Here is a 12,162-nt window from a genome sequence, read left to right as displayed (position 1 = left end):
TGACAATTCAGTGCATATTTCAATTATTATAAATTTAAACAGAATACAGCCAAACAGTATTGTCACAGTGTTACTTGGATTCTTTCTAGTATTTAATTCTTTAAAAAAATGATTAATTTTAATATGTGCAAATTTAAAAAGATATAACAGGACTTACAATGAAAAGTTGGTGTTCTTGACACCTGTTTTCTACTTCCAAGGCAACCAATATGTCCTATATTCTGGAAGAATATCTTATATTATATTAGCACATCTGCATACATATGTCTTTATCTTTGGCGATTAAAACTAAATTCTGGAAGCAATTATAGATTGCAACTGCTTCCCATTGTATTCATCTTTCTGTAATTGATTTTATTTCCCATTGACAGATTTTTAAATTATTTCCAAGCTTTGTGAGTTATACAATGTTGTAGTAAATATCTTCATATAGACCCGATTACACATAAAAGAACTGTATGATAAATACCTAGGAATAAAAATTTCAGAGTTGTTATATGTGCCTTGAGTTTTGAGGGATGTTATGAAATTGCCTTTCTTAGAGATTATATCATTTCATACTTTTCATTGAATTGTGAAAGTGCTTATTCATGATACCCTTGCTGTCTACCATGTTGCCAAGCATTTTTATTTGATTCAGTTTCACTGCTAGACATTATAGGCCACCAGAGTTTTAACTTGCATTTCCGTTATTATGTTTTTCCTATCATTTAGTGCTATTTATACCCACTTTACTATAAACCTCTGCCCTGCCAGACAATTGAAATTTTTCTTACTGATTTATAAAATCTCTTTAATCTTATAGATGTGTGTGTGTGTGTATATATATATATATATATATAAAATCATTACCAATACTTAATCCAAGTTTTTTATTTTTCTTTTGATGTTATAGTTCTTATTCATGCAAATGCTTATTTTTTTGGTTGTTTTATTTACTGATATTTTCTTCAATATTCTTTACATTTGTTCTTTGTTAGTCTAAAGATCTTCTAAAATTTATCTTCTAGACATTCATTTGGTCACTGTGAATGACCTGAGTTTGTTTAAACCTGCTGGGGACAATGATGAGGCAGTGTCTGTCTCCTCACAATGCTGTTATTATTTCTTGGAGAGATGTTTTTGGGTAGTCTGAACCCAAATAATAATCTCAGTCATTGAATCAGGCTGTGATCTCAAGTACTACTGTACTTTCCTGATGGCCTGCCCTACAGACACTGCTAGCCAGCCCAGACACTTGCCTGTGTGTGTATATACATGAATATAGATGTAGGTATGTATCAATGTTTATGCACATGCATGGACACATGTGTCTCTTTTGTACATAAATCTTTGACTGGTCAAGCTCCCCTGCGTGACTCCTGGATGGGGTATGTGGAAATCACAGAATTAAGATCAATGTGCTATGTCTGCTTTGTAATAGTGAAAACGCTCATCTCTAGGAATGTGCCTGGACTAGGGGCTGTGACCTGGCACTCAGGCCTTGGGGATTATAATGAGAAAGATGAATGAAAAATCGCGGGAAAGAGGGCGCAGCCCACGGAGCTTCTCATGGCTGCTAGGCATCCGTTGTCTGTGGAGGGTCTGAAGAAGGGGGTGAGTAGGGGCCCTGCCTGCTGAGGAGGCCCCTGTGGGCATGGCTGCTGCCTGGATTGTGCTGTGTAGCTTTGTTAGTGCACTTTGCACTCAGTGCTCCAGTTCTGCCAGCTGAACTGCCAAGCCGCAGCAGTGACCAAGGACGCGAGTTGGATATGTAATAAGAAACCTCAAAAGATAGCCCATGGTAGAAAAACACCCTGAATCAGAATACAGCTTGAATCCCTCAGCTGCTGGGGAACCCTTTGGACTATTTTCCACTGGACTGCAGTCCTGCAAAATGCATCCTGGCCACCGAGTGAGCAGAAAGGGCAGTGCTGACTTTCATCCAGGACCAGAACATCTGTGAACATGGCCTTGCCTCAGCTTATGGGGAATGCAGACCCCTTCAAGGCTAGCACTCATTTACCTGTTGTCCCTGATGACTTGAAACAAACAAGTCACAGGGCAAAATGGACACTGACATTAAGAATACATTGCCTTGACAATCTGGCACAGGGAGCCCTCACTGTCACCCCCCCAAGTGTGACAACACCGTATAGATGATGTTTCCCCCAAGCTGATCCTTGCTGACCAGGAATATGACATGAAAATCGACATAATTATTCCACTGGGATTAGCACACAACGTTTCCCCTTAAGTCCCACGTTCAGCTCACTTCTCCCTTTTGTGGTCAACAAGGCTGAGACATCTTGAGTATGACCACCTACTTGGAAAATCATTACTAAATAACATCGCAGATTTCTCCTGCTTTTTATTTCCCTTGTTTCTAATAACTGATGTCCAATTCATCTGCTTTATTCAGTCTTCTTTTGCCACTGATGCCCGATTATATGATGGATGAATCTAAGTCATTAAAAAAGGACTTCTTTTCATTTCTCTCAACCTTATAGCAAAACAGAAAAATGCACCATCTGTGAAGCTTATTGTCTCAAAAGGAAAAACAGTATTACTAACCCTTAAATTCCTTCTCATCTTTACACACGTTCAGTTTACAGTCCGCGTGGGAAATCTACCGCCATACAGAAGTGACCGGGCACCTGATGTCTGTCTACAAAGTACACGGCCTTTGGCACTCAATGGGCAGGGCGCAGGAAGCCTCAGTACCTGCCATCAGCACTATATCATCGTCACCACAGCTCCGCAACATGTGGTTCTGACAATTCAACAGCAACTTGGCTCTCTTGGAAAAGACTCTACACGAAAGAATTGCTCCCACCCAGGACACGGCCACAACGACCCTCACTTCAGCTGAGAGCATGCTCATGGCCATGGACTATGCAGCAGAGTGACCGGGGCTCACACGGAAAACACAGGGAACAATGGGCAGTGGGGAGACACAGTGCAGAGAGGGGCTGGGCAGAGACATAGTGCAAAAGAGGGGCCGGCCAGCACACACGGAGACCGGGCAGGCTGAGTGTGGGTCTGTCCTACCGCATAGTCAGGGACAGCAAGCAGGGGACGCTTTAGCACCTTTCTTTGGCCAGGCTTGGGGAAGGAGTATGATTTGATTCTTGAGATTATTCCACCCGCTGTCCAGGCCTAGAAACCATAATGGCAAAAAGGAAGAGTAAGTGTTTCAGAAACAAACACAGTTACCTTATGTGGCTTGATTATAATCACATAACTCCCCCCCCCCAGCCCGAATCTGCCAATGGAATTTACTATGGGCTTCACAGGGGTGTTATGAATGCTGCAAAAATATTTGGGTGACACTTTCTACAGGGGGTTACAAAGTTAGAGCTGTTACATTAAATAACTTGTGTTTCATGTAGAATTATGTCACAAACTCCAGACAAATCATCCTAAAGGAATGAAATCTGACTGCCCAATTTTGTTATTTCTTAGGGTGCTGGTTCCATGCTGTTTGTGAAATATACTGAGAAGTTCACTTAGGACACCGGCATTATTTTCTTGAATGAATTTCACCAGTCAATGAAACATGTTTCCAAAATGTCTAACTTCTTGAAGTCCCTGCGTGGCTAAACATAAAGTTTAATACCCTTTTAAGTGTTCTCAACCACAAACCCTCACCTGTTTCAGAGGAGAATTGATCTGTCTCTGGAGCCTACAGCTTTAATGCAGACTGGCCAAGAGAAATATAAGTGATGTCTCTGTGACAGCGCTGCATTTTTGAAGTGGACTGCAGGTCCACTGGGGTTTTAGCAAATTCAAGTCCCCAAGAGTCTGGTGCCAAGGGCTGGCCCAGGGCCCGATTCAATGTGGCATAGCAGTTGGGGGTTGCTCAGGAGGCAAAAGGCACACTCCACTTTCTTTCTGCAGATTTTGTGTTTAAAGGCTCAACAGGCCAAAAGGGAGGTGCAGATGGCACAGCTGGTGATGGGGGAGCGTTACACCTCACAGACAGCATGAATGGACATCAGAGGCCAGATTGAAGTCCCTCCAAAAGGAGCAGGAAGCCAGTCTCACTTTGAGTATGTCCGCACCCAACTCCTAATAGTCTGGAGGGAGAGGAGAGAGGTGATTTATACCTCTTTAGGGGCATCAGGAAAGCACCCCTTTGGAGACATGTGGCCAAACCACATTCCCATGTCCTATTGACATGGAAGGGGTAGGGGGTGTCTGGTCACACCCCTAACTTCATCCTTTTTCAGGGGCTTCTCTCATGTGATGCCGAAAACCCCCATCCCTAGTCTTCCTCTGCTATGCTTTCACCAAAACAGCTCTCCCAGAAATGCCTGGGTCTTCTGATAGCAATGCCTGGGTTACTTTGGCCAAAAGTGTTGGGCTGACATAAGACGGCATCTTACAGACCAGACATGTGACACCAGCCACACAAGGGATGATGTGGCTCGTGCACATGGATCCACATAACCATTCACATGGAGACTGAACAGTAGGGTACCATGCTCCAGATTCACCAGGGGGAATATTTCTGATTTAACATTGGGTTTTAAAATATTTTGCATGCTTTCAGAAAATGGGGAGACTTTAACTTAGCCAAGAAGTTAACAAAACTTGGCTAGCGTGGAACTGAAAATAGTCTTATTTTAGCTGACATCATAATCTCACCTTATCAAGTGTAATTAAAAACAGCCATGACAACTACTCCTATTGGCTAACCCATGTATATGCTACATACAATTGCTTTACCTTCAGTGGTATTCTAATAACACTTACCGCAGGATGGGAGCTTGGGAGTTGGGGACGAGTTCCAAAATTAATATGTCCTGGTTAGAAAGAGAATGGACAATTAGTGCATTACCGCTATGTTGACGTTCACCCACCCCCACTGCAGTTCATCCCATGTGATTGTAAAATATCAGTGTTTCACACGTAGGTACTTTTTTTGCACATATCTTCTTGCATTCAAATTCTCATGTATGCAATTAAAACTCACACTTTTTTCAAGTTATGAGTTTACTTTTTGATTCACGGTATATATGAACAATGAAAGATTTGACATCATTTTAAATCAGGCAGTAAAAATAAGATCGTTCTCACCTGAGTTTGTAACAAACCAAATATCAAACAAGGCTGATGATTATCAATGGCTTAAAGACTGCAGTTCCCATTTCTTAGTGACTCACCTGCTTGCGCACCAATTTTTTGACATGGGACGGTGAGAACTCTCAACAAACCATCTGGTTTATAAGAATAATGCTCAACTAGCTGAAAGAGAAGAAAGCCAAAAGGTGTGATAAGTAACAAAGCAAGAAATAGCCTGGCCTAGAGCAGGTGATTATAAAAGTGATTCAAGGACAAATCTGTGCAACAGGACATGCTTCTTTGAGTGTTCTATCTGACCGCTTTCAGGCCTCTCCTCCCACCTTCAGACTTCACACCAAGATACATACACATCCTCTTCCCTTCAGGACTATATTTCCCTTTTGGCTCATCTCTTCCCTCCTTTGTCTTTTTTCTCTTGGGGGTAGCAAGTTGCATTTATTTGTTTATATTCTCCTACATCCACAGGATGTTGTACAAGTGAATTCAGCATGCTAACATTCATTCAACAAACATTCTGCTGTGTGTCAGGTCCTGAGATAGGACAAAAGGTAAATTAAGGTGACTGAGAACACTTCTCATCCTTGATAGAGAAGTGGATCACAACAAACAGAGGTTAATACTACAATAGTGCTGCCAGTCAAGGATTTGAAAGGCCCAAAGAATTCAGGCCAGAAGTTTTGGAGAGGAGATGCCACAGCACTGGTGACTAGGAGCTGGGACATGGGGGAAGCTGACCTTTTGGAGAATAGCCTTCTGGTGACAGTACACGGACATCCTTGTCTATCTGGCTCCCAGAAAACTGTGAATTACAATGTTCAGTTTCTCCATTAACTAGCAACAAGCAGATTTATTTATGTTTAATCAAAATTACACAATAAGAAGACGGTGTTTGTATTCTATTTTTTTTCTCAGATATTTCCTCTTTAAACAAGCTAAAATCTTCATATCTTTTACCTTTTCCTTCTATATTTACTGGTACCTCTTAACCAGTTAAAAACTACTTGCTCCTTATTCTTCTTTTCACTCAAAACTTGCCTACTTGGCTGAATGTTTGTTGAATGAATATGTTTTGTCCTTCCATATAACATCCTATTTTTTAGGATTTTATTTTATTGTGATAAGAACACTTAACATGAGATCTGTGCTCATATACATGCTTCAATCTGAACAGCCTAACATGCTACTGGAAGGGAAGCAAAGTTCTCCCTATTCTGGTAAATGTGGTGGTGTGTTCTTGGGTGAAGGCTACTAAGGTTCCTACAACAGGTGAGACCCCCCCTATCCATCTCTTCAATTATCATTCAACCATCTCCTTCAATGTTTCAGTTTTAAACAATCTGCAAAGGTGGCTGGGAAAGTGGATTTTCTTCTTAAGCAAGAGTCTTGCAAACATTTTTTAGAAAGTGCCAGACAGTAATAGAATAAGCTTTTTCAGGTCACATGCCATCTCTGTCACTTAGTCCTTTATTTATGTTTAAATAATCCATTAAATTTAAAAGCCATTTTACTCAAGATCTACATAAAAACAGTCAGGGGGTCAGTTTTGCCTGTGAGTTTGCTGAATCTACAGCAAGGGCACTAGAATAGAGTAACAATTACCAGCTCTCAGAAAAACAGCACTGACTCCTGGGCAGGCAGAGCACACAGGTTCTATGCCTTATTTCCAGGAAAAAACAATGGAATCATGTGTCAAAATGGGCGATATTGCTGGCATTTCTGATGCTCTTTAAAAAAAAAAAAACCCACAGATTAAAAAGATTTAATTAGGGCTGAAAACTGTGATAAGCCAGAGCAATAAATAACTTTGGGAAAGTCTTGGGAAGGAACTTCACAACAACTAGAGAGGGCTAGTAGGATGGTGGGTGCACAGACTTTGAAACTGTAAATGGCCATTCAGGAGAAGCCAAAATGGCTGTGCACCTGAAGTTCATGGTTTCTAGTGCTGCCCTGGCTGATGGATGCTGAGAACCTTTAAACACATGCCTGCAAGGATTCTTGTAGGAGATTTTGATGGGAAATTAATGCCTGAAGGCAATATTCTTATTCATTGCTGTGATTTGCACTGGGCAATAGTACTGATAGGCTATCAATACCTCTAAAATAAAGCAAAATGGTCAATAATGCTGATGAGCCAAAAGATGAAAAACGAAGCCAGTGTTATGACTAATATGAATAAAGACCCATCATTCAGAAAAGGAGTATTGTTTTTCAAATGTGGCATTAAGAATCTAAATACAACAGGTGGACATTACTTTTCATGCTTTGGTAATAAGGATTGCTGGTCTCAACTTTTTAAACAGGGCTTTTGAGTTGGGTTCTTGCAGGTTGACAACCATGGTTGTCACTCTTGGTGGTGGAGCCCTAGCGGTCACAGTCATTTCCTTCAGGGTCAGCTCACGTGGCTGTCATCTAAAGACAAACTGTTCATGTCCAGAGCAGGCCAATAGAAAGCAGGGATGGGCATCAGATTAGGACTCATCAGTGCCTAAGGAACTCCCAAATTGGAAACTGTTTCTGGTTCACTAGCAGTTGGGTCAAGAGTAAGTCCTTGGGGCCTCCCCGATGGTGCAGAGGATTGAGTGCAGCGCTTTGAAGCTGTCCATGGCTTCTGAAACAGCGGTTCAATTCCCAGCTGGTCAGGGAGATGCCCACATGGTGCGACTGACCTCTGCTGCCTCGCCCACTGCTACCCTCAGCAGTGTCTTCGGTCCGTCTGCTCCCTGCTCTGTCTCTGGTGAATTCTCTCACCCTCCCGCGCCTCTGACCTATACCCCAGTGCTTGTATAAATAAATAAATCTTAAAAAAAAAAAAAAAGAATAAGCCCTTGGTAGAGCAGGGTTGAAGTGCCTGCACAAGTGTGTCTGGGCAATGCTGACTCACATTATAAGTTGGCTTAATTTTCAGGGAGACTCATTCTGCAGTGAGAATGGAACCTGAATTGTAGATTAAGTTCTGCCTCAACTCACAGGAGTGGCTAACTGTCTCCCGGTCACCTTCCCAGCCCTCCACACCTTAATTTTGTGTGCAGTTGTCTGAAAAGTAGCTCAGGGGCCCAGTTAGAGGTCTTAGAGAGATACTTTCTAGACCCCATTGCAGGGTCTCCTGTTAAAGGCTGATCACATTCTTGAACTGCACTGCCTTGGGGAGCCCATGCTGAGTGATCCTGGGCAGGAATCTTCCAGAGCCTCACTCACTGGACCATCCTTTCTCACATTTGGTGTGAGGCACCTGGAGGTTGAGGGGGCTGGGCATGTTCTAACAAGCTCCAGGCTTGGAGGACCCTGCTTACCTGCCAGAGCGTGTCAAACTTCTTTCCATCGGGGATGGAGAGCTTCCCCGTTTTGTCCTTATCGATGCGGTAGTGCAGCACCTTCCCTTCATGCAGTAGGCACAGAGCGTAGGACCCGTTGTTGTCCCTGGCCCTGATCCTGGAAGAGAGAAGGCAGCCTTGTGAGTCCCGCTCCTGCAGGGCGCATGCCCTGGGTGGGCAGCCTGGGCTGTGTCCACTGTGCCCAGCTCACAGCTCAGCAGGGATGGAGAGTCAGAGACAAGAACATGCGGTGGCTGGGGATGGGTGGCCTGGCTGGGGGCAGAGGGGGGTGGCGCACATATCTGCTCCCTCCTCCTGGTGGCAAGTGGCCATGTCTGTGAAGGCTTTAGAGCTGTGGTCACACTTTCCTCGGCCTTGTAGTTCATCTCAGAAACAAAGACTGGCGAGCTATGTTGTGTGGGGTAGAACTTTGCTTCAAAAATAAATGTCTTTAAGTTGTGCTTGGCTGTGCATGATGATCCAGTCTCTTCCATAGTCTACTGCTCATGGCAGCTGGGGTGGGAGAAGACGCCCAGGCCCTTGGCAGTCTTGGAAGTGCCTCCACTGCCCCCTCCTAACCCAACCCAACCAGGTCACCAGCACCCCAAGCCTGAGTTCCCTTTTCATAGTCACATGGCCAATTAAGGCCAGTTAGCAGCTGTCAAACTAGGAAAAAGAGAAGACAACACACACACAAAAGCTAAAATGTTTTTTTATCTGGGGAGAAATGAGTCCATTGTATAGGGAAGCTGTTTTATAATGTGGGGTTATTTATGAATGCTTTGTTTATGAGATTGGTGGTGAACAAATAGGGCTGTTGGAGCTACAGAGAACTGCACAAGTTCTTAACACCAGGCACTAAGAATTTATGCATAAGGAAAAGGAGCAGGTGGGCATATGATGTCCATGAGGCCGTGCCAACCTGTCATTCTCCTTGAGTTAGCCTCCTTCACATCTTCAACCTCAGGTTGTAGAGACAATAAAGAGGATCTGAACAAGGTTTTCTGGATTCGTGTCCAACACCCACACACATCTGGCCTTGTGCCTTAATTGACTTTTTCTTGTCAAACCTGGCATGGAGGATTGAAGGTTATCAAGGGGAGTGGTGCAATCAGCTCATTAGGAATCTGGGACATGCAAATTAGAATGGAAATACTATTTCACACCCTACAGATGGGCAAAAATTAAATAGACTGATGATAATGGCAAATGTTGCTGGAATGTGCAACTGATTCTCAAAAACTGCATGCACGCCGGCACTTCAGGAATGACCTGGGCTTTCTACTAAAACTAAACCTACACATCCCTTGAGTGCCAAAAAGCTGCTTCTAGGTTTACAAAATCCATGCATTCTGAGCCTAGAAGGTTCACTGGGGCGTTTATAGCAGTCTTTTCTGTGATTACTGAAAAATGTAAACAGCCTAAATGCTCACGGGCCACAGAGTGAGGAAATCCTCTGTCGGGTAATTGTTAACATGATGGAATGTCGAGAACCATACAGTGAACCAGTGGCAGTGAACACACAGCACTCCAGGAGCATAAAACACACGCCACCATTCCACACACACAAATGCCACAAACAGGCCAAAGCAGGCAGTTTCGCTTAGAGATGGACACCCAGGTCCTCGGTGGTAGAACTGAAAAGAAAAGACAGAAACAGATCGAGGCTAAGCTGGACACAGGCTCCAGGGAGTGGCATCCTCAAGCGCAGATGGGTGAGTGGGGAGGACATGTGCTTTCCTGACACCGGCGCTGTGTGCTTTGTGATTACTCATCCAACTGCACATGAAGAGCAGTGGGTCCTTTCCTGTGCTTTACATGTCACACACAAAAAGCATAAAAAAACAGCTGGTGGAAAGCAGAACTAGAGAGTTCCTGCTTCTGAATACACGTCTTCAGAATGCACACAGATCCTTGAGGAGAAACTCTTCTCCGGGGCTCCAGCCAGGTGTCAGGGCCTGGGACACTGGCAGCAACAGCTACCAATGATCATGCTCTAAAGACCCACAGGCGCAGGGATGAGGTCTTGGACATGCTGCCTGTGCCGCCCTGAGGCAGCTGGCAGGAAACGAGGGCAGAGAAGGGAAACCCACAGGCCCTACATCTGTAGGTGGCGAAGACCAGAGGCTTGGTGACACTAACGGCCGGCAACTGTGGGGTATCCTCTGGCTGCAGGCAGATCCTGGGCTCGGCTATTTTTTAATAGTTTTTTTTTTTAATAGTTTTTTTTTTTCATAGAGGCATGTTTTTATTTATTTATTTATTATATTTGTTTGTTTGTTTTGTTTATACATGCACTGGGTACAGTCAGAAGCGCGGGAGGGTGAGAGAATTCACCAGAGCCAGAGCGGGGAGCAGAGCAGGCAGAAGGACCGAAGTACACTGCTGAGGGGAGCAGCGGGCGACAGGAGAGGTCTGCGCGCCATGTGGGACCCTCCTCCGGTGGCCGGGGAGCAGCCGGGGATCGAACCGGCGCCGCAGAGGCGGCGGGCAGCTTCGCAACCCAGCGCTCAACTGCTGCGCCACCGGGGAGGCCCTGGGCTCGGCTATTTTTAATTGAACACATGGGAAACCCTCCTCTTGTTCCCGCCTGTTACCAAAAAGCCTCAGATTGGCAAATTGTTCAGATGCTCAGGGAGGGCAGGGCAAAGACTACTCTTGTGGCCCCTGTTGGTTTGCTGCCTTCCACACTTGGGGTTAATTGGTCACAGGAGTGTTTACAGAAGCCCTAGAATATTTTTCCCAGTGAGCTTCTTGAAAGAAGCAAGCTCCCAACACATTGGTGTTTGGCTATCACAGAGTGAGATCTCAGTGACTTGAATGGAGCTAGGCTGAGAAGTTGGTCTAACTGGTTCTGGTTCTTTATGCCCAGTGGCAAGGTGACTGGCAGAGGCCAAAGGGTAGGAGGGCCACCTCCCCTCCTGGGGTAGACAACCGGAGGAGGTTTTGCATCTCACAAATGCCAAAGTTCTTTTTGCACAGGTGAGTTGGGTGAGGAGAGTATTAGTTCTACCAGGCACAGCCTCAGGTTGGTGAGCTTGCCCTTCTCCACCCTCCTTCTCCACCCTCCTTGCCCTTCTGGATCAGAGATAGTGTGCTGTGGTCATATGGAAGCTGAGGGGAAGTGAGGGCCCCGGAGGTGCTGGGAACCTCACGGCAGCCCTTCCCCTGTGACACCACATTGCATCTGCTGCAAGAAAGAAAGAGCACCTCTCCTGCCAGGCCTCCTCTTCTGTGCATGTTTTTCCATGGCAAAGCAGAACATGGATGGCTTGGGGGGAAGGACGAAGTCACTGTGATTAGTGAGGCCTGCAAATAGACAGGGAAGGGCTCCCATGGCCGGCCTGCAGCATCCTGGCAGTACCAGTGGTCACACACTGACACCTGGACCCTGCTAGTCCTCTCTCAGAAGCATCTTCAAAGTGGTTAAGTGGCTTCTGAGCAGGGGCAGCATAGGGGATCCAGGAAGGAGAGGAGTGAGGGAGATTACCTGTAGAGTGGAAAGCCCCCATTCAGAAGAGATCACAATCCCAGAGATCCATGAAAGACAAACACAGCTTCTAAGTGCTTCTGCCTTGTACCATAAATGCAGGCACATGTGTCTTCCATGCAAGGAAAATTAACTAGTACAGATCACAGGCCAAATCTATGGCCAGACCATGTCATTCCTTCTCGCCATTTCTAAAATATTACCACAAATTCCCCCTCTCTCTTCCTCTGCCCCAACTTGTGAAAGTGGAACTAGGTCATGCTTTGCTTCTTCCAGCTTTATGGACAGCTTGAT

At 44.8% G+C, this 12,162-nt stretch overlaps 1 protein-coding gene across 3 annotated transcripts in view; it reads right to left on the bottom strand.

The window, feature by feature from the left end:
- The window catches only part of SYK (spleen associated tyrosine kinase), a 69,418-nt gene that overhangs the window by 17,898 nt on the left and 39,358 nt on the right, over positions 1 to 12,162 (bottom strand). For all 3 annotated transcript variants that reach the window (XM_054689257.1, XM_054689258.1, XM_037493903.1), the window contains exons 4-7: positions 8,358 to 8,496; positions 5,148 to 5,229; positions 4,738 to 4,787; positions 3,070 to 3,138 (exon numbers count right to left, since the gene is read on the bottom strand). In XM_054689257.1, coding sequence (XP_054545232.1) covers positions 3,070 to 3,138; positions 4,738 to 4,787; positions 5,148 to 5,229; positions 8,358 to 8,496 — 340 coding nt within the window. The remainder of the gene's footprint in view (positions 1 to 3,069; positions 3,139 to 4,737; positions 4,788 to 5,147; positions 5,230 to 8,357; positions 8,497 to 12,162) is intronic.

Source organism: Talpa occidentalis, unplaced genomic scaffold (genome assembly GCF_014898055.3).
Source record: "Talpa occidentalis isolate TD23 unplaced genomic scaffold, MPIMG_talOcc4v2.1 talOcc4.7, whole genome shotgun sequence".
In the NCBI taxonomy this organism is placed as follows: domain Eukaryota; kingdom Metazoa; phylum Chordata; class Mammalia; order Eulipotyphla; family Talpidae; genus Talpa; species Talpa occidentalis.
The sequence above is the reverse complement of the archived record's forward strand: the minus strand, read 5'-3'. Positions and strand labels throughout refer to the sequence as shown.